This window comes from Gekko japonicus, unplaced genomic scaffold (genome assembly GCF_001447785.1).
Source record: "Gekko japonicus isolate JY-2015 unplaced genomic scaffold, Gekko_japonicus_V1.1 scaffold1500, whole genome shotgun sequence".
Taxonomy (NCBI): domain Eukaryota; kingdom Metazoa; phylum Chordata; class Lepidosauria; order Squamata; family Gekkonidae; genus Gekko; species Gekko japonicus.
This window is the reverse complement of record NW_015173177.1, coordinates 81609-102671: the sequence shown is the minus strand read 5'-3', so window position 1 is coordinate 102671 and position 21063 is coordinate 81609. Positions and strand designations below refer to the sequence as shown.

Genomic DNA, 21063 nt, shown 5'->3' with positions numbered 1-21063 from the left:
GAGGGAGGGAGGGAGGGAGGGAGGGAGGGCCATGGCTCAGTGGTAGTGCATCTGCTTTGCATGCAGAAAGTCCAAGGTTTGATCTGCAGCATCTCCAGTTAAAGGATCAGGCAGTAGTTGATGTGAAAGACTTCTGCCTGAGATCCTGGAGAGCCACTGTCAGTCTGAGCAGACAATACTGACTTAGATGGGCTAGGGTTGCTGCCAGGTACTCACCACGCACTGGCAGGGGGTGGGAGGGAGCCTTCTGGGAGTGGGGCAGGGCTCCGCCCCCAAACAGCAGCATTGCTAATGTGATGACATCATGTGGAAGTGACACCATCATGTCGGGGACGTCACACAGCAACCCTCTGGTTTGAGAGCAAAACTCTATGGTAAAACTGTCGTAAAACTCTGTGGTAAGAACTCTATGGTAAAATTGCTATGATAAAAACCGTAGAGTTTTCCCCTCAGACCAGAGCATTGCCGTGCAATGTACCTGAAGCGACCTGGGGAATGGCAACTCAAGGCCGGAATGATGGATTGATGATCTTGATTCAGTATAAGGCAGCCTCATGTCTTCATCTAGATTTCAATTGGTAAAAGGTATCAGACTTGAGAGTTGACTAGTAAATTAGAAGGCATGATCCAGTGAAAGTGAGTGGAGATTTTCCATAGCATCACCACTGTGTATAGTGTGTTATGGTCAGGGGTCGTTTCGTAGAAAAAGAGCTAGGGGAACTCATTAGCATAACTCATTAGCATATGCCACACCCCCTGACATCACCGGAAGTGTGTCATAAGACCACACACCCCGCCTCCAACGGTCCCGGCTGCCGCTGCCGGCCTTGCAGCCCATGAGGGGCCCGGCGGTGGACCTGCAAGGCCGGCAGGAGTGCAAGGAAGCCCTACGAAAGCCTTCCCTGGCCCCAGGCAGGCAGGGGTGGGGAGAGGCAGGGAGGAAGCAACTTACCCTCCCTCTTCTCCTGCCTCCTCCTGGCTGAATGAGGGCCGGAAGCGGGGGGGCGGGGCGGAAGCAGGGGGCGGGGCTTCGTCATGTGCCCCGCCCCCGTACCTCACCCGGCAGAACTGCGATCCCCCACGTTCCCCCCCGAAATGACCTCTGGTTATGGTACTTGCTGAACTCCTTAATGCGGGCCAGTGTGGTGTAATGGTTAGAGTGACAGGCCCAGGATTCAAATCCTTACTCTGCCATGGAAGCTCACCGAGTGACCCTGGGCCAGTCACTCTCATGATCCTAATCTACTTCACAGGGTTGTTGTGAGGATCAAATGGTGGAGGGAGGAGGATGTAAGCCACCTTGGGGAGAAAAGCAGAGTATGAATATATGAATAAACAAACAAATAATAATTTAATGCAAAAAAACAGGACCCTGCCCCAAGAAGCTTATAATCTCTGTACTGCTACCTGTCTCCATTGCTGCCCCCTAAGCACTATGCCTAATTATTAGGGTTGCCAAGTCTCCCCTGGCTACTGGCAGGAGGTGGGGGTCAGTTGCCAGATCCAGGTTGGGAGACTCCTGGAGATCTGGGGGTGGAGCCTGGGGAGGACGGGGACCTCAGTGGGGTACAATGACACACAGTCCACCCTCCAGTCCATTTTCTCCAGAGGAACTGATCTCTGTAGTCTGGAGGTGAGCTGTAATTCTGAGGGGTCCCCAGGTCCAATGCTCCCTCTAAGCTGTGGAGTTTTGTGAGCAAAAATCCTACTTTGTGAGCTGCTGGCATTAAAGTTGTGAGCGAGCAACTTGGCTACTGCATAAATTAGTTTGCTCTGGACCCATCCTTCCTGAGCCAAGACAAAAATGCGTGAGCCGGAGGCTAAAAACCTGTGAGCTAGCTCACACTAACTCAGCTTAGAGGGAACAATGCCCAGGTCCCACCTAGAGGCTGGCTTCATACTTATCCTTTCTGCTTATCCACCTCCCCGTTATCCTTCTCTCTCTCTCTCTCTCTCTCTCTCTCTCTCTCTCTCTCTCTCTCTCTCTCTCTCTCCTCCCTCCTCCCCCACAAAAACAGCATGAAATAGGCTGTTATTCTCTCCCCCTAAGGGGCTGTGAGTCAGAGAGGTGGCAGGGGTGTGTGTGTGTGTGTGACTTGTCAAAGGCCGTGCCGTGAAGTCCTCCCTGAACTCAAAGTCCAAAAGTTTATCTGCTGTTCCAACACTTGTTCTCAGTAAACCCTCAGTCAGGTCCCGAGGTAAGCTGGGGCTACAGCTACAAAAGTAGAAGGCAGCTCTCATTAACTGCATTTCAAAACATGAATTCAAAAAAAAAAAAAACAAAAGCCCCAGCACGTTTAATATTATGTGTAATGGGTTACATTGGGCCAACTTTTTCACTCGATCTTGACCCATTCCTCTCCTCATCACAGCCTCCATCCCACATGGCTTTTGTCCATGCAGGTCTCTGATCGCCAGCATAACCTTTTTGGTGGTCAAAGGTCACCTGTGCCTCCTGTGTTCATCAGCAGAAAGGCAAGTTGGATCTAAATCAATATCCCGAGCCCTACAACTCTCTGTCCGTCGATGCCGCCATCCGTCGGGCATCTCTAGATAGTGATGCTTTGACAGCAGTTGCAGTCTTCAGAGTATGATTACTAAAAAAATGTTATTCTAAATTTTGTATGGTTTATATGTTTTTTTTAAATCAGTTAACCTCCTCGGGTCTCAGTTCCCTGGGAGAAAGGCAAGGTAATAAATGTTTTAAATAAAATAAATATATACATATATAAAGTTATTGATGTAAGACTGGTTGGAAAGGCCAGTTCTAAACAACTTGTTTGAGAAATAACTCTCCAGGCTGTGGTCACACACACTAAATAATCCACTTTCCAACTGGATTTTTGCTGTGTGAACTGGCAAAATCCAGTTGGAAAGTGCATTGAAAGTGCATAGGAAATGCACTGAAAGTGCATTGAAAGTGTGTGTGACCCCAGCCGTGAGGTAGGTGAGATTTCCACAGAACTTAAAGGACAGCAGTCTCAGTGTGAAAGAGCACTGGAACCAGAGTTGCCAGCTCTGGTTTGGGAAATACCTGGAGATTTTAGGGGTGGAGCCTGGAGAGGGCGGGGTTTTGGGAGGGAAGCTCAGCAAGGTATAACCCTCCAAAGCAGCCATTTTCTCCAGGGCCACTGACCTAGGTCATTTGGAGATCAATTGAAATAGTGGGGGATTTCCAGGTGCCACCTGGAGGTTGCAGCAAACCAAAGAGAGAGATCACGGGATGGAAGTTGAGAAGAAGCAAACAACCGTGATGTATTATGGCAAAAAAGTCTCCAAAGACTAGAAATTTCTTCCCCCAATATTCAGTTTACTGGAAGCAATTCAAACGCCATCAACACCAATGAACCATGCATATTATATCTTGTTTTGTATAACTTTATCAAAGTGGGTAGCGTTGAAATACCTACGTATATACAGGGGTCATTTCCTGCAGGAGCGCACAGGAGCAGAGCTCCGGCAGTAAAGAGCCCAGGGGGTGGGCACATGCAACAAGCCCCACCCTCTGCTCCCAGCAGCCCTCAGTCAGAGCAAGAAGCAGCCAGGTAAGCTGCAGAGCCCCCCACCCAGCCCCCTGGTCCAAAACAGTCCAGTGGCACCTTATTCAGGTACAAGCTCTCCCTCCTCTGTGAGGGCAGATCTGCACTCCCCCCCCCCCATAGCTAGCAATCCAAAACAGTCCAGTGGAGCCTGAGCTGTGGGTGTTGCCTTCTGACACACTTCCGGTGATGTCAGGGTGTGTGGCATATGCAAATAAGTTATGCTAATGAGTTATGCTAATGAGCTCCTGCACCTCTTTTTCTACGAAATGACCCCTGCATATAACATTAATCCATTTGGCAAACACTGTAATCATATCCCATAGCAGTCACTAATGGATCTGATGAGTGTTACTATGGGATATGATTAGAGTGTTTGCCAAATGGTTCATTGGTGTTGATGGTGTTCGAATTGCTTCTAGTAAACTGAATATTGGGAAAAGAAACTTGTAGTCTTTGGAGACTTTTTTGGCATAATACATCACGGTCGTTTGCTTCTTCTCATCAGCCCTCTGGAGGTTGGCAGCCCTTGCTGGAACAGATCTCAGGCAACAAAGACGGTTCCTTAGTCCTGATGAATGCAATTCTAAGAACACTTTCCTGGGAGTAAGTCCCACTGAATAAAATGGGACTCCCTCCAGAGTAGGCCTGCTCAGGATTACTTCCTAGAACCAGGGGTCATTTCCTGCAGGAGCTCACAGGAGCGGAGCTCCAGCAGTAAAGAGCCCAGGGGGCGGGCACATGCAACAAGCCCCACCCCCTGCTCCCAGCAGCCCTCAGTCAGAGCAAGAAGCAGCCAGGTAAGTTGCAGAGCCCTCCCCTCCCCCCTTTCCCAAACAGTCCAGTGGCACCTTTAAGACCAAGTTTTATTCAGGTACAAGCTCTCCCTCCTCTGTGAGGAAAGATCTGCACATTCCCCCCCCCCCAATAGCTAGCAATCCAAAACAGTCCAGTGGAACCTGAGCGGTGGGCGTTGCCTTCTGACACACTTACGGTGATGTCAGGGGGTGTGGCATATGCAAAATGAGTTATGCTAATGAGCTCCTGCACCTCTTTTTCTACCAAATGACCCCTGCCTAGAACCTTTCCACACCACTCACACATGCTCTTTCAAGACGCTGAGCCACTCCAACGATTTATAACCCATCAGAAACATCTTGTAAGAAGTTTCAGATTTTGGTTTTCCCCAAAGCCAGAAGCACAAATTTCTTTTGCAAGAGGAAAGTAAGCTTAGAACAGTTATGAGAAATTAAGATACTGTGAATCTCAAAAGCCCTTTTAAATCCATTTTACGTAGATTTCCTGAATTTTCTTTACGCACAGTCCATGACAACATATAAAATCAGCCCTGCGGGATTAGACCAATGGCCTGGGAAAGATACGGTAAGCCACTTGGTGATAAAAAGGGTATAAACATCTAAATATTTCAACCATAGATGCTAGTTGGCTTAAACAAGGCTTAGCCTGACACCATTATGTCTGTAGTGAATGGCCCCTGTGCTTATCCTGTCCTTTTGAGTTTTGCATAGAGATGTGACAAACTCTACCTCTTAAATGTCATGGCCTTTTAACTCCATCATTTCCCCCTTGTGTGTAGTTACATCTGCTGACCCGCTTCATGCATCTGATGAAGTAGGTTCTAGCCGTGAAACTTATGTTAAAAGCTATCATTAATCTTTTGGGTGATACAGAGATTCCTCTTTGGTTTTGCTGCAACAGGCTAACATGGCTACTCTGCTGCAGTTCAGCCGTCGGGTTGATTGCTTATTTTGTTGCCAGGGCTTAGGGAGGCGTAGCACTTTCAACAACAGGGCTAAACCTTGGAAGAAGCTATCTCTGCGTACGTACAGAGTGCCTGTCCATCGCCAATGAATGACTGCGTTTACTTAATAGTATGGCAGCAGGTTGTTCCTGGGCACAGACCAAGGCAAGATTTTTAAATATAATTGGCGAGCTTACAACCCTTTCCCTAAAGGTGTGTGTGTTGGGGGGGGGGGACCTTCCGCACTGATTTTCTGTCCTGTTTGTTGCCAGTGATCATCATCATCATCATCATCATCATCATCATCATCATCATCATCATCATCATCTATAGCCTATCTTTCTCACTGAAACTCAAGGTGGATTACAAAGTATGAAAAGTAATTCAATCAGAGAGTGAGGGCCTGAACTTGAAAATGGCACAAAAGACAACTGTCTAAGGAAGACATGTCAAACATACGGTCCAGGGACCATCCAGGGCTCTTATCCGGCCTGTGAGCAACTGGGGGGAAACCAGTCCAACCATGGACTGGAAGGGCCTGTATTAGGGTATTATAAAATGTCTTCGGACAACGCTGGCTCTTCGGCTTTGAAACGGAGATGAGCACCGCAACCCTAGAGTCGGATTCGACTGGCTTTCGAGCAAGGGAACCTTTACCTTTACCTTTAAGCCCTGCTGAGGTCCCTCCCTTTTCCAAACGCAGACCCTCCCCAGGGTGTTCCCCCAGATCTCCAGGAATTGCCCAACCCAGAGTTGGCAACCATAAGGGACCAGGAGGGTTGGTTTGGCACACATGGCCTAGCCCAACAAAGTGACAATCATGTCAGGTCTGGCCCTCATAACAAATGAATTCACCTCTGGTCTAAGGCAACAAAAACAGTGGGGAAAGGCAACTTAAGTATTTAAATATTGGCTCTCATCTTTATACATAAGTTTGCCCCCCCCCAAGCCATTTTGTTCTCCCAAACCTCCTCTCTTCTCCATTTCCAAACCAAGAAGCTTCCCTTATAGACCAGGCTAACCTTTTTTTCAGTCAGAGTGAGCTACAGAAGAAGTCAGCCAACAGGAAATGTATACAATTTACTTTGAACACTGAAGCTATTTATTTTCATTTCTACCCTACTTTTTCTCCACAATGAGCACCCAAAGCCACTGAAAACTTCCTCCCTTTCCCCACTTTATGCTCACAACAACCCTGTGAGGTAGGTTAGTTAGGTTGAGAGCAGGGGACTAACCCATGGTCACCCAGCGAGCTTCCAAGGCAGAGCAGAGATTCGAACCTGTGTCTCCCAGATCCTAGTCCAACCCTCTAACCGCTACCCCACCGCTACCCCACTCTGGTTCATAGGGAGAGGGAATCTGCCAATTTACTTTATGCCGGGTTTTTTGCACGCTGCAGTAGCTTGGCTTGGACCCAGCTGCCAGCAGCATGGGCCTGAGAGGGGATGCCAATCGTACCCCTTGCCACTAATGTCTGGGATTGAGCCAAGCCCTAGGGTGTAAAGGGGGGTCTTTTTCACTATGCCACCCCAAGCAATTGCTTAGTTGGTTGGGCTGGAGACTTGGGCTGTGGTCACATGGCAAGCTTACCGCGATTTGTTCCCGCTGTATATTTGATCGGGGGTATTTTTTTGCGGGTTGGGATGATCACACATCCCTCCCCGAACTGCTTGTATCACGTGACGAGGCTCCAGGCACCGTCCAGATAGCCGTGCTGCCCAGGCGCGAGGTTTTAAAATGTTTTTATTTGCGCATATGCATATGCACATGGCCAAATCACCGCTCCCACTTGGACCATTCCTAGGGACTATTTTACCGACATTCAACTTGCCATACTTCAACAGATGGTTGTTTTTGCAGTGTTTTTCCCCCTGAACAGCGAACAAAATGAACTACCAATGCACAACTGGGTGCTGGAGTCTATATATGTGCACTTGAACATTCATGCATTTACTACATTCAGGGCAGGACTGATCATGCGCACAATGGCAAAAGCTGGGGGGGAAATTCAGCGCAAGAAGGACATTCAGACGACCTAATCGCATTAATAGCGATAGATTGCTGCCCAGATTGGCGAAATTGCAGATTCACAGTGCAAATATTTGGAAAGTACTTGATTTTCTCAAGAAAAATCACTAGGAAACTGGGAGGATTGCTGGGGTGAGTCCGCTTTGATACGGGAGACAGATGCGGCTGTCTGATCAGCCCTTTTAAATATGATAGGGAACAGTGGTGAAACCCGATCAAAATGACCGTGTGACCACAGCCTTGGTCCTGCTTTCGGGGGAAATATCTGAAACTAGGGCTGCCAACCTCCGGGTGAGGCTTGGTGATCTCCCAGAGAGCCAGCGTGGTATAGCGGTTAAGAGCAGCAGGCTCTAATCTGAAGAACCGGGTTTGATTCCCCACTCCTCCACATGCAGCCAGCTGGGTGACCTTGGGCCAGTCACAGCTCTCTCAGAGCTGTTCTCCCAAGAGCAGTTCTCTCAGAGCTCTCCTCTCCACATACCTCACAAGTTGTATAAAACCTCTTCTTCTCCTCCTCCTCCTTCGCTAGTCTCCAGATAACAGAGATGAGTTCCCCTGGAGAAAATGGCTGCTTTGGGGGACTCTGGCATTGTACCCCACTGATATCCCTCTCCTCTCCTCCCCAAACCCTACCCTCCATTAGTGCCACTCCCCCACCCGATTCTCGAGGATTTCCCAACCCATTGGTAGGGTTGCCAGCTCTGGGTTAGGAAATACCAGGAGATTTGGGGGGTTGAGCCTGGGGAGGCTGGGGTTTGGGGAGTGGAGGGACTTCTGCATAGTAGAATGCTATAGAGTCCACCCTCCAAAGCAGCCATTTTCTCCAGGGGAATTGATCTTGGTAGTCAGGAGATAAGTTGTAAAAGCGGGGGATCTCTAGGCCCCAGGGCTCTTTTTGTAGAAAAAGCCCAGCAGGAACTCATTAGCATAATAGGCCACACCCAACAGCATAAACTCATTAGCATATTAGGCCACACCCCTGACGGCACAGCTCATTAGCACATTAGGCCGCACCCCCATGTTACCAGAAGTGTGGTCATCCAGCCACACCCACCTTTTGCTTGTTATTCTGTTGACCTTGCTTGTTGTCAAAACCCAGGGCCTTGTTTGTAGCAGGAACCTAGGGCTGCCAAATGCCCCCGGGGGGCGGAATTCCCCCCGCTTTCGAGCCCCTATTTCCGCTCCCAAACCCCACCCTCGTGTGCGCATCACCCCGCCCCCAGCGTGCGACGTCACTTCCGGGGGACGCGCACGCAGTCAAGCCAGGCCCAGGCTGGAACCACTCACCATCCCAGGAGCTGGATTCCACCCAGTCCGCTGCATTGAAGAGGGAAGCTGTGCCTCCGTAGCAGGCGTTGGTGGTGTCGATGCCCTCCACGTCTGTGTTCCCAGAGTCCTCAAACAGCTGCATCAGGACAGTCTTGACAGCTTTGGATTTGTCAATGATGGTCTCGGTGCCCACCTCCAGCCGGCCAATGGAGTCCCAGGAAATGCGGCTCCGCTCCACCAGGCGGTGCACCACGGTCAGGCACAGGGAGTTGATGTCCTCGTGGGCGGCGCAGAAACCCATCTGCTTCTGGCCCAGGCCGATGGTGTACTTCCCTGCCTCGACGCCATCGTATTTCTCCAGCTCAACCTGGTCCACGTACTGGGAAGGGAAGTACACCTCGAGAGCAAGGATGCCCACGTCCTTGGGCCATAAGGAGCTGGTCTGGGCCTGGGCGGGGTGAGAAGTTGTAGAGAACCTGCAAAGGAAGCAGAGAGGAGTCTTCATATGAGGAGGAGGGCTTCCATATTCAGAAGTCTACTCCATGTTTTATGATTGTCCTAGGGTCCCAGAATCTGGAGCAGTGCCAGGCCAGGTCTTACTTATAGTTCTACATAGGGTTGCCAAGTCTGGGTTGGGAAATACCTGGAGATTTGGGGGGTGGAGCCTGGAGAGGTTGGGGTTTGGGGAGGGGGAGGGGGAAGAACCTTGGCAGGATATAAAGCCATAGCATCTATCCTCCAAAGCAGCCATTTTCTCCAGGGGAACTGATCTCTGTTGTCTGGGGGATCAGCTATGATTCCAGAAGCTCTCTAGGCCCCACCTGGAAAGCCCAGCAGGAGCTCATTAGCATAATAGGCCACACCCAACAGCAGGAACTCATTAGCATATTGGGCCACACCCCTGACAGCACAGTTCATTAGCACATTAGGCCACACCCCCATGTTACCAGAAGTGTGGTTATCCAGCCACACCCACCTTTTGCTTCTTATTCTGTTTACCTTGTTTGTTGCCAAAACCCAGGGCTTTTTTGTAGCAGGAACTCCTTTGCATGTTAGGCCACACACCCCTAATGTAGCCAATCCTAATGAGTTTCTGCTGTTGGGTGTGGCCTATTATGCTAATGAGATCCTGCTGGGCGTGTTCAACTCGGGATCCAGCCGGAACTCCGTTCCTGTGCGTTCCTACCCAAAAATAGCCCTGCAAGTAACAAATAAATATACTCTGCAAGAAACTTTTGCAAATTAACATGTTCTATTTATAACTATCATTCTATAAAGTGCACAGTGTGCCATTATAACATCCTTGTCAGGTACATAGATGCAGTTCATTCAGTTTAACAACTACCAGTCAGTTTTGCATCAGTATTTTAAAAGTCAAGCCCCACCGGGAGTTTCCAGAATTACAAGCGCACTTCTACTTGCACGAAGTCTTCCAAAAGTCTTCAGAATGACAGGAGCGCTCTGTCCATGAATCTTAGCTGCACAATGTGTCTTTTGTAGGACTGGCAATAAGCAGGGCTATTTTTGGGCTGGAACGCACAGGAACGGAGTTCCGGCTGGCTCCCAAGTTGGCCACACCCAGCAGGAACTCATTAGCATAATAGGCCACACCCAACAGCAGAAACGCATTAGGATTGGCTACATTAGGGGTGTGTGGCCTAACATGCAAAGGAGTTCCTGCTACAAAAAAAGCCCTGGTTTTGACAACAAACAAGGTAAACAGAATAAGAAGCAAAAGGTGGGTGTGGCTGGATAACCACACTTCTGGTAACATGGGGGTGTGGCCTAATGTGCTAATGAGCTGTGCTGTCAGGGATGTGGCCTAATATGCTAATGAGTTTCTGCTGTTGGGTGTGGCCTATTATGCTAATGAGTTCCTGCTGGGCTTTTTCTACAAAAAGAGCCCTGGAAGCATCAACAAAACTACAAATGAAAGTGTCCCCCCCCCTCTGGAGGACTCCGTGCAAGTAGAAGCCCTCAAGGCAACAACTTCTTGGCACTCTGATTGATCTGGGATCTAGATTCAGTGGCCCCTCGATAAATAGCCTCGATGGCTCTCCCGCTTCCTCACTGACCTCCTTTCTGTTCCAGAGCCTAATCCTCAAACTACGACCATCCTGTCTCTAAATCCCGTAGACTGGCAATGGAGGTTAATGTTTAATGCAGAGGCCTTTGGCTGGGCCAGTGCAAGGTCAACACTGCTGGACGGGACTGCGGATTAGGGCCAAAGGGCATTTCTTTCAAACTTGACTCATATTGTAAACCGGCATAGTTCGTAAACTCTTACGTTCCTCGGCCAGTGGTTACATTTCATTAGTAAAGGTAAAGGTCTCCCTTGCTCGAAAGCCAGTCGAATCTGACTCTAGGGTTGCGGTGCTCATCTCCGTTTCAAAGCCGAAGAGCCAGCGCTGTCCGAAGACGTTTCCGTGGTCATGCGGCCGGCATGACTAAACACCAAGGCGCACGGAACGCTGTTACCTTCCCACCGAAGTGGTCCCTATTTATCTACTTGCAATTTCTTGCTTTCGAACTGCTAGGTTGGTAGGAGCTCGATCTAGAGATGGGAGCTCACGCCGTCATGCGGCACCCCCTGGTCTCGAACAGCTGAACTACTGACCTTCCACAGCCTGCAGTTCAGCGTCTTAACCACTTGAGCCACCGCAGCTCCTTACATTTCATTAAGTTGTCTTAAATTGGTTACCCCAATGATCCCCAGCGTGGCGCCCGGCGGCACCATGGTGCCTGCCAACACTTTTTCTGGCTCCCACCAGATGTTTTCAGAAAGCGGGTGGGGCCAGGTGGGCTCCTGTCCAGTAGGAGGAGGAGAAGAGGAGATCAGATGTATACCCCGCCCTTCACTCAGAGTCTCAGAGCGGCTTACAAACTCCTTTCCCTTCGCCTCTCCTCAACAGACACCCTGTAAGGTAGGCGGGGCTCAGAGAGCTCTCTTAAGAACTGCTCTTTCAAGGACAGCTCTGACAGAACTATGGCTTGCTCAAGGTCATCCAGCAGCTGCAAGTGGAGGAGTGGGGAATCCAACCCAGTTCTCCCAGATTAGAGTCCGTGCACTTAACCACTACACCAAACTGGCTCTCAGTACGAATTCTGATTGTCCATTGGAGATTTGATCGGCTGTAAAGATTAAAATAACATTTTAGTGACAGCTGTCGCTACAGTGCTGGTTTGATTCTCTGACTGTTCCTTCCTACTGTGGCCATTTTGTGGTTGTGCCCTGTCCATCACGTTGTGTCAGAATTCAGAATATGCCCGCAGACTCGAAAAGGTTGGGGACTCCTTGGTTAACCTGTTGTAAAGCTGATTCAGATGTTCACATGAACACTACGAAGCTGCCTTATACTGAATCAGCCCCCTGGTCCATCAAAATCTACTCAGACTGGTGGGAACAGTTCTCTGGGGTCTCAGGCAGAGGTCTTTCACATCACCTACTACCTGATCTTTAACTGGAGATGCTGGGGATTGAACCTGGGACCTTCTGAGTGCCAAACAGATGCTCTACCACTGAGCCACAGCCCTTCCGTTGCGCCTTTCCTTCCCAAAGGAATACCGGTATAAAGAGTTCTGTACGGAGAATGTTTTGAGATGAAAAGAAACCCATGTGAATCCCGTAGGGATGACCTATGAAAAGAAATGGCATGGCTTTTGCTGTCTGCCCAGAGATTGTCTCCTTTTGCAAAAGACCAGTGGAGTTGGCAACTGGATGTATTCATCCGGGTGGGAAACAGATTGATAGGACTGTCTCCTTGGTCTTCCTGAAAAACAGGAGATGCAACTGCGCGTGGGAAGAGCTTCATGCATTAAAATAATGGAGCTGCAATATTCAATTCGTTAATTGATTAGAAGAATTGATTTAAAAACATATGATGGACTCAAAAGATGCCCTCATTTAGCTGGGCAGGAGATATCATGATTTTTAATGCAGCCGTTTATACACAAAGCTGGTGGCGCACACAGGAGTCTAGAGTTGGATCATTTTCTTTCAAAGTAACTCATTTGATCAGTGCAGGGGCAGGGGCATATAGATGCTGTACCTGCATATCACCTTCTGCACTCATCTAATAACAGTTTTCAGGCGGGCTTAGACTTGAAAATGAGCTGGGGGGAGAGTTACACACACTTCTCTTTCTAGGGTTGCTGCTGTCATTCAGTGCGGAGCCCATGTGCTGGTTGTACAACAAAGATGGCTCGTCCTGTCACAGATCTTCAGCATACCATGTGATTTGGCCCTTGAAAGAGGTATTCTGTCTGTGATTTGGACTGCAGAAGAGGCATTCCCCCTTCCCTCTCACTCAGAAAGAAAATCTGTTCTTTAGATGGTGCCTACAGCATTACATGTGCAATTGAGGACCACTGTTGCAGAATGGTTAGAGTGGATCTGAGATACCCAGGTTCAAATCCCTACCCAGCCATAGAAGTTTGCTGGGTGGACTTGGGCCAGTCACACAATATTCTCAACCCAATTTACCTTACAGGGTTGTTGTGTTGGCTGATCCAGACTCCAAGATGCATAATTGTTCAAGCATTATGCTCAAGTCAAACTTTCCAAGCAGGAGATGGCTATACAACAGTCCTGAGCTGAAATGTTCCCGTTATACAGCCCGCAGTTGTCATAATCGCCCAGAGTTGCCCTCTCCCACCGGACCTACCTGTTTTGCTGCACAGCTGCAGGAAAATGGACTGGGCAAAGGGACCTCTGCAGTCCCTGCTTCACCTGCAAGCAACGCTTTGCCTGGCTGAAAAGTCGAAACATTATCACAGGTCGGCTTGGGAAGCGAGCAAGATGCAGAAGTAACCGTCCTCCCTAGCTCCTCTGGCTTTTAAAAGGGATTTTCTGAACCCCTCAGTCCACAGCAAGCTAAGTCCCTCCCTGCCCTTATCAAGGGAACAACTGGTATGTACGACGCTATTGCACAAACAAAGGTCATTGCACACCGGCAAGCTCAGTGAAGCTTCGGTACCTCTTCTGCTGCATCTAATAAGTCACAGGAGGTTCCTTTTTCGGAACAGGTCATCTCTGAACAATGAGCTCTCTTGCTTCATTGCTGCTGCGGCCTCTCTCAGGACTTCCCTTCCCGAAGGAAGCTGTTTCCTCTCCTTCCATCATCATTCAGCTCCGACCCATGGCAAACGCAAAATGCTCACCTTGACGAACGGAGTGATCGGCAAGGGAATCCCTGTGATAGTCTCCTGGTGCTTTGAATGTCTTGAGCATGAGGAAAAGACTCCAAGATGCTGCAAAACACTAAAAAGCCCAGTAGCACCTTAAAGACAAACAAGCTTTATTGTAGCATAAGCTTTCAAGAAACACACCTCTCTTCATCAGATGGATCTATGACCAAGATGCTGCAGGCACTATTGGGCAGTGTTCCCTCTGGGCTGAGTTAGGGTGAGCTAGCTCACAGTTTTTAGCCTCCAGTTTGCTCTGGGGCCATCCTTCCTGAGCTAAGACAAAAATGTGTGAGCTGGAGGCTACCAGCGCCATTTCCCCTCCATAACCCTCATGCCTGCCATTCCCACCATAAGCAGCACTGGAAGGCTTTTGCGTGTGGGGAAAGAGCTGCGGTGGCTCAAGTGGTTAAGACACTGAACTGCAGGCTGTGGAAGGTCAGTAGTTCAGCAGTTCGAGACCCGAGTGTGCCGCATGATGGAGTGAGCTCCTGTCTCTAGTTCCAGCTCCTGCCAACCTAGCAGTTCGATAGCAAGAAATTGCAAGTAGATAAATAGGTACCACTTCGGTGGGAAAGGTAACAGCGTTCCATGCGCCTTGGTGTTTAGTCATGCCGGCCACATGACCATGGAAACGTCTTCGGACAGCGCTGGCTCTTCGGCTTGGAAACGGAGATGAGCACCGCAACCCTAGAATCGGACTCGACTGGCTTTCGAGCAAGGGAACCTTTACCTTAAAGTACTATCAAGTCACAGCCGACTTATGGTAACACTTCATGGGGTCTTCAAGGCGAGAGACAAACGGAGGTGGTTTGCTATTGCCTGTGTCTACGTAGTGACCCTGGTCTTCCGTGGCAGTCTTCCATCCAGTTACTAGCCAGGGCCGACCCTGCTTAGCTTCTGAGATCTGATGCGATCAGGTTAGCCTGGGCCATCCAAGTCAGGTCTTTTGGCCTGTTAGTTTCTATACCACTATAAAAACCTGTTAGCTTCTATACAACTATAACATCCAGGGGTCATTTCCTGCAGGAGCGCACAGGAGCGGCGCTCCGGCAGTAAAGAGCCCAGGGGGCGGGCACGTGCAACAAGCCACACCCCCTGCTCTCAGCAGCCCTCAGTCAGAGCAAGAAGCAGCCAGGTATGTTGCAGAGCTCCCCTCAGCCCCCCAGTCCAAAACAGTTCAGTGGCACCTTTAAGACCAAGTTTTATTCAGGTACAAGCTCTCCCTCCTCTGCGAGGACAGATCTGCACGTTCCCCCCACACACGCACAGTAGCTAGCAGTCCAAAACAGTCCAGTGGATCCTGAGCGGTGGGTGTTGCCTTCTGACACACTTCCGGTGATGTCAGGGGGTGTGGCACATGCAAATAAGTTATGCTAATGAGTTATGCTAAGGAGCTCCTGCACCTCTTTTTCTACAAAATGACCCCTGATAACATCACAACACAATATGGCAATATGGCTACTACTGATTTTTGAAAAAGCTAGAATTGTTTATTTATCATGTGGCGGAGTTACACACAGGAAGTATATAATAGTATAAAATATGTAACTGAGTTGATACAATGGGCAATCTCCTTAAATACTGATATCTAGACCTTCAATCCATTCAGTCACACAGCTGGGGAGAGTACATAGAGCTCCATCACATCTCCCTGGAAAGCACAGCGCTCACATTCCTGTGACAGATGGAAAATAGTTTGACGAGCTGCACCACAATTGCATTTGGGTCCTGGTGCTTTGCCCCATTTAAACAATAGGTCTGTGCTCTGGCCAAAGCTTGTTCATATTGTATTAGCCGTCTTCCATACTTTACATGGCAAGCAATGCTTCCTCTAATCTGTACAGTCTTGCGAGCAAAAATTCTACTTTGTGCGCCACTGGCATTAAAGTTGTGAGCGAGTGATTTGGCTGCTGCGTCAATTAGTTTGCTCTGGAGCCATCCTTCCTGAGCTAAGACAAAAATGTGTGAGCTGGAGGCTAAAAAGCTGTGAGCTAGCTCACACTAACTCAGCTTAGAGGGAACACTGATTGCAAGTCAAATCCTGAGAGCCACTCATTGCTGTTTATCAGGTTATGGATATCGGGCGGAACTAACTGCATCCATGTTCGCGACCATTCATTCCCTAGAACAAAATTCAGGATTTATGCAGATCTTCTTGTTGGGTGGGATGGACATGGGAGGAAAACATGGAGAATTTCCCCATGTGGACACTCCGTTGCTGCTCTGAAGGCCTCTCCAAAGGTAACTGCACGTTTCTCCCATTGGGGAGAAAGGGAAGGTATAATGAATTAAATAAAAATAAAATGTATTGGACACTTCTGTGGCTTTTGGTTCTTTGGTTAAGATTCCTAGCCAGCCCATATTAAAAGGCTGATCTACATACAGGTTGGGTCGAGGATTCCTACCTTGTATAATGTGTAACAGTCAGGCATGAGTTGCAGGTTCTCAGTTCCTGTGTGCACTGCACCCAACTTGGATTACAACTCCGATGTTGGTGGAAGAGGAGCTTCCGCTTCCCAGTGACATTTTCCTGACCTTAAACTGTTCACTGGGAGGGGCACTCTTTGGCCCATCGGGGAAACCCACAATCTGTTACATATTACACAGGGTGAGGACCCTTAGATCCAGCCTGTGCATTCCATAATGTACTTGGATTGCCTTCCCTGGAAGTTCAGCAAGACAGCTGTCCAAACGTTGCCCTTCAGAATCCCCTGATGTAATTGATTGATATTAATTTATGGAGAATAACTAATTCATGTTGATTTATAATGGACAGGAAGATGCAGTCTGGGATGAATGCAGAGGTCGATTCGGGGGGGATTGTGGGGGATTGCAGTTCCCTCGGGTGAGGTGCGGGGGCGGAGCACATGATGAAGCCCCGCCCCCTGCTTCCGGCCGCCCCGCTTCCGGCCCTCATTCAGCCAGGAGGAGGCAGGAGAAGAGGGAGGGTAAGTTGCTTCCTCCCCGCCTCTCCCCACCCCTGCCTGCCTGGGGCCAGGGAGGGCCTTCGCGGGGCTTCCTTCCCCTCCCGCCGGCCTTGCAGGCCCACCGCCGGGCCCCTGATGTCAGGGGGTGTGGCATATGCTAATGAGTTATGCTAATGAGTTCCCCTAGCTCTTTTTCTACTAAACGACCCCTAGATTAATGTATGATAAAATAAATTTTAATTCTTGTTTTACTCATAGGAAATTATCATGGCAGTTTTTATTGGGTTAAATGTAAAAAACCCAAAAAACCTCATTTTCCTTGGAAGCTTTTTCGCAGTATCCCCTACTTTCTATGTTTCCCGGTTAAGGGGGAAATGCTCTTCAAACAAATTACAAAAATGACCTGACTCCAATGTTAACAAGAGAAATAAATTTGACTTACAAAAATAGAATCACATCTTACATGACATATACATGTAGGTACGTTCAACTTATCATGAAAAGATTAGCTTCAAAAAGGTTAACTTGCTACAGCTCCAAGCCCAGGTAAGAGAGAAGAAGAAGAGAAGTCCTATATAGGATGAAAGAGAAGGCAAGCGAGGGCCCAAGAGGCTCAACATCTAACTGAGGAGAGGGTGGGGCCGACTGCCAGGTGTACCCGAGAGAATTCTCTTAACCCTTTTCCTTCCAGATCCTCTTGCATGCAGAGGTACAATATCTGAGTTTTCCAGACATATTTCGGAAGAGGAGGAGGAGATTGGGTTTATACCCCGCCCTTCACTACCCAAGGGTGTCTCAGAGCGGCTTACAAACTCCTCTTCCTTCCCCCTCCCAACAACAGACACCCTGTGAGGTAGGTGGGGCTGAGAGAGCTCTTGACAGAAACTGCTCTTTTTCAAGAACAGCCCTTATCACAACTAAGGCTTGCCCAAGGTCATCCAGCCAGGTGCAAGTGGAGGAGTGGGGAATCAAACCCGGTTCTCCCAGATTAGTGTCTGCGCACTTAACCACTACACCAAACTGAGACATCTCGAGCTAAGGGGGTATCGGTGCCTTCTCCTCATTTTATGAGCTTCAAGCTGCGTAACCTACTTGACGCGGCAGGGAGAGCTATCATTTATCTTCCTGAACCTTAACAAGACGAATGCGACCCTTGAGATTTGAATTCCGAAGGGGGACTGCTGTGTTAGTTTAGTGCACCAAAAAGCAAACAGGAGTCCAGTCCTTAAAGACTATTCCAGTAGTGTAGCCATGTTGATCTACTGTAGCAAAACAAAACCAAAGTCCAGCGGCACCTTAAAGACTAACAATATTTATTCCAGTAAGAGGTTTCATGGAGGGAAGGCAGCGTGGCATAGCCCAATCTCCTCATATCTCAAAAGCTAAGCAGGGTTAGGTTTGCCAGGTCCCCCCCCCCCTGGCCACTGGCAGGGAATGGGGGGATGGAGTTGCCAGATCCAGGTTGGGAAACTCTTGGGAGATATGGGGATGGAGCCTGGGGAGGACAGGGACCTGTTGGGGCACAATGCCATAGAGTCCACCCTCCAAAGCATCCACTTTCTCCAGGGGAACTGATCTCTGTAGTCTGGAGATGAGCTGGAATTCTGGTGGATCCCCAGGTCCCACCTGGAGGCTGGCATCCCTAGCCAGTACTTGGAAGGAAGACCATCCAGGAAGGCTCCGCAGAGGAAGGCAAGGCAAACCATCTCTGCTTCTTACGGCACTTTACACACACACATGAGGTTCCATGAGTCATGACCTCTGTCTCATGAAATCTCTTGGAGTGAATTTTGTTAGCCTCTAGGGTGCCCCTGGACGTCTGTTTTGTTTCCCTGAGTAAACAGATGTTATTCCAGCATAAGCTTTCATTGAGAAATTACTTCATTAGATGCAAGTAGTGAGTGGGTCTTCAACAGGCAGACATTTGTAGATGAGATTATGAAAGAAAACTTTGTAAACAGTAGGTTGAAAGGGTGAAGGAATTCAGGACGTACAGGGTAAGATGCAACTATCAAATTCCAAACCAATCAAGAAAAGGACAGAGACCATTCACAACAGTTGTCAGCCTCCCTAGATTTCCTAAACCAGTTAACACAGGTAATTTTATTTTATAATGGTTCAGGAATCCCAGAGTTGACTAAGATAGCTGACAAAACATCTGCAATGATGAAGGAACCCAAGGTTCTTGATGTGGGACAACTGCACCAGCTTTTTCATCCCTTCTAATTCAGCAGTGCCCTGGCCCAAGCTAGACTGATCTCATCAGGTCTTGGAAGCGAGGTAGGGCCAACCCTGGTTAGTGCTTCAGTGGGGGGAACCACCACCAAAGACGTCCAGGGTTGCTATGCAGAGGCAGGCAATGGCAAACCACCTCTGTTCATTTCCTGCCTTCAAAACCCTACAGAGTCATTGTAAGTTCCCTGTGACTTGATAGCACTTTAGAACTGTGTCCTACAAGTGTCTCCCTTTTGTTGAAGAATTATGACATTTAACTCAGCAGCTGTGTGTCCTTGAGGCTGAAATTTTTCTCTTACTGGTTCCTGAGTACTGTCATTTTCATGTCAGATTTGTATCCATTTATACATTTGCATAGGGGCTGCGGTGACTCAAGTGGTTAAGACACGGAAGGTCGGTAGTTCAGCAGTTCGAGACCCGAGTGCCACGTGACGGAGTGAGCTCCCGTCTTTGGTCCCAGTTCCTGCCAACCTAGCAGTTTGAAAGCAAAACATTGCAAGTAGACAAATAGGTACCGCTTCGGTGGGAAGGTAACAGCATTCCGTGCACCTCGGCGTCTAGGCATGCCGGCCACATGACCACGGAGAAGTCTTTGGACAGCGCTGGCTCTTCGGCTTTGAAACGGAGATGAGCACCGCAACCCTAGAGTCGAATTCAACTGGCTTTTGAGCAAGGGAAACCTTTACCTTTATACTTTTGCATATTTATTTGTACATCTTTATCCTACCCTTCCTCCAAAGAGCTCAGGGCAGCCATACATTGTTCTCTTCTTCATTTGATTCTCACAAGAACTCCATGATGTCGGTCAGGCTGGTCCAAGCTCACCCAGCAAACTTCATGGGCAGAGTGGGAATTTGAACCTGGGTCTCCTAGACCACTATACAATACAGGTTCTCTAAGGACTCACCAGTCTGTCTTAGAGAACAGGAGGGTGACACGTGTTCGCATCCATCACAGTGGAAGATGAGTAAGTGAAGGCATCCAAGATGGCACGGCTGATGTTAATGTGTATGTTCACTAATGTATATGGGGACAAAATTGGCTTGGGTGTAGTGATTAAGTGCACGGACTCTAAACTGGGAGAACCAGGTTTGATTCCCCACTCCTCCACTCGCAGCTGCTGGATGACCTTGGGCAAGCCATAGTTCTGAGAGGTGTTTTTGAAAAAGAGCAGTTTCTGTCAGAGCTCTCTCAGCCCCACCTACCTCACAGGGTGCCTGTTGTGGGGAGGGGAAGGGAAAGGAGTTTGTAAGCTGCTCTGAGACTCCGAGTGGAGGGTGGGGTGTAAATCCAATCTCTTCTTCTTCTTCTTGGTTTGCTGCAGGGACTGATCCCCAGGTTTGTGTCCTTGTTAAGTAGTAAGCTGTTGTTGGGAAGAAGCCATTCTAGGTTAGAGGGCTCTCTGTAAGCAAGGAAAGTCCTGTCACTCAAGTTCTGTGTGAGAGGTATGAAGTTCTATGTGAGAAAAGTATCTGTGTGACAAAAGTAATGATGGAGGTCCAGGTAGCAGCCACTGCCAAGTTGGCCTTTTACCAGCTTCGGCTGATTAGGTAGCTGGTTCCCTTCCTCGAACGCAGTGACCTGGCAACAGTGATCCATGCATTGGTCACCTCAAGATTGGACTACTGTAATGCTCTCTACATGGGGCTGCCCTTGTCCCAAATCCAGAAGCTACAGCTGGTGCAGAATATGGCAGTTAGGCTGTTATTGGGTCTCCCCTTGCGGGAGCACATTCAGCCTGCACTGAAGGCACTGCACTGGCTACCTATAGCATACTGGATTCGGTTCAATGTGCTGGTTCTTACCAATAAAGCCCTATATGGCCAGTGTCCTGCATACCTGAGGGACCACCTTTCCCCATATGTTCCCCAGAGAGTACTACAGTTGAGGTCACAAAATCTCCTTGTCCCCCCGGCCCAAAAGATGCCAGGCTGGCTGGCCACAACCAGGGCGGGAGCTTTCTTGGTAGTGGCCCTGCTTTGGTGGAATGAGCTCCCAGAGGACATCAGGGCCCTGAGGGATTTATTACAATTCCGCAGGGCCTGCAAGATGGAGCTCTTCCACTAAGCATTTGACTGAGGTGCCACACTTAATCAGCCCAAAATTGACTGAGGAA

General features: G+C 48.9%; 1 protein-coding gene across 1 annotated transcript in view; it reads right to left on the bottom strand.

Moving 5' to 3' along the window:
- Positions 1–13366, bottom strand: part of HMGCS2 (3-hydroxy-3-methylglutaryl-CoA synthase 2 (mitochondrial)) — a 30658-nt gene extending 17292 nt beyond the window's left edge. The window contains exons 1-2 of the mRNA XM_015422565.1: positions 13263–13366; positions 8617–9074 (exon numbers count right to left, since the gene is read on the bottom strand). Of these exons, the coding sequence (XP_015278051.1) occupies positions 8617–9074; positions 13263–13366 (562 nt within the window). The remainder of the gene's footprint in view (positions 1–8616; positions 9075–13262) is intronic.
- Between the last annotated feature and the right edge of the window lie 7697 nt (positions 13367–21063).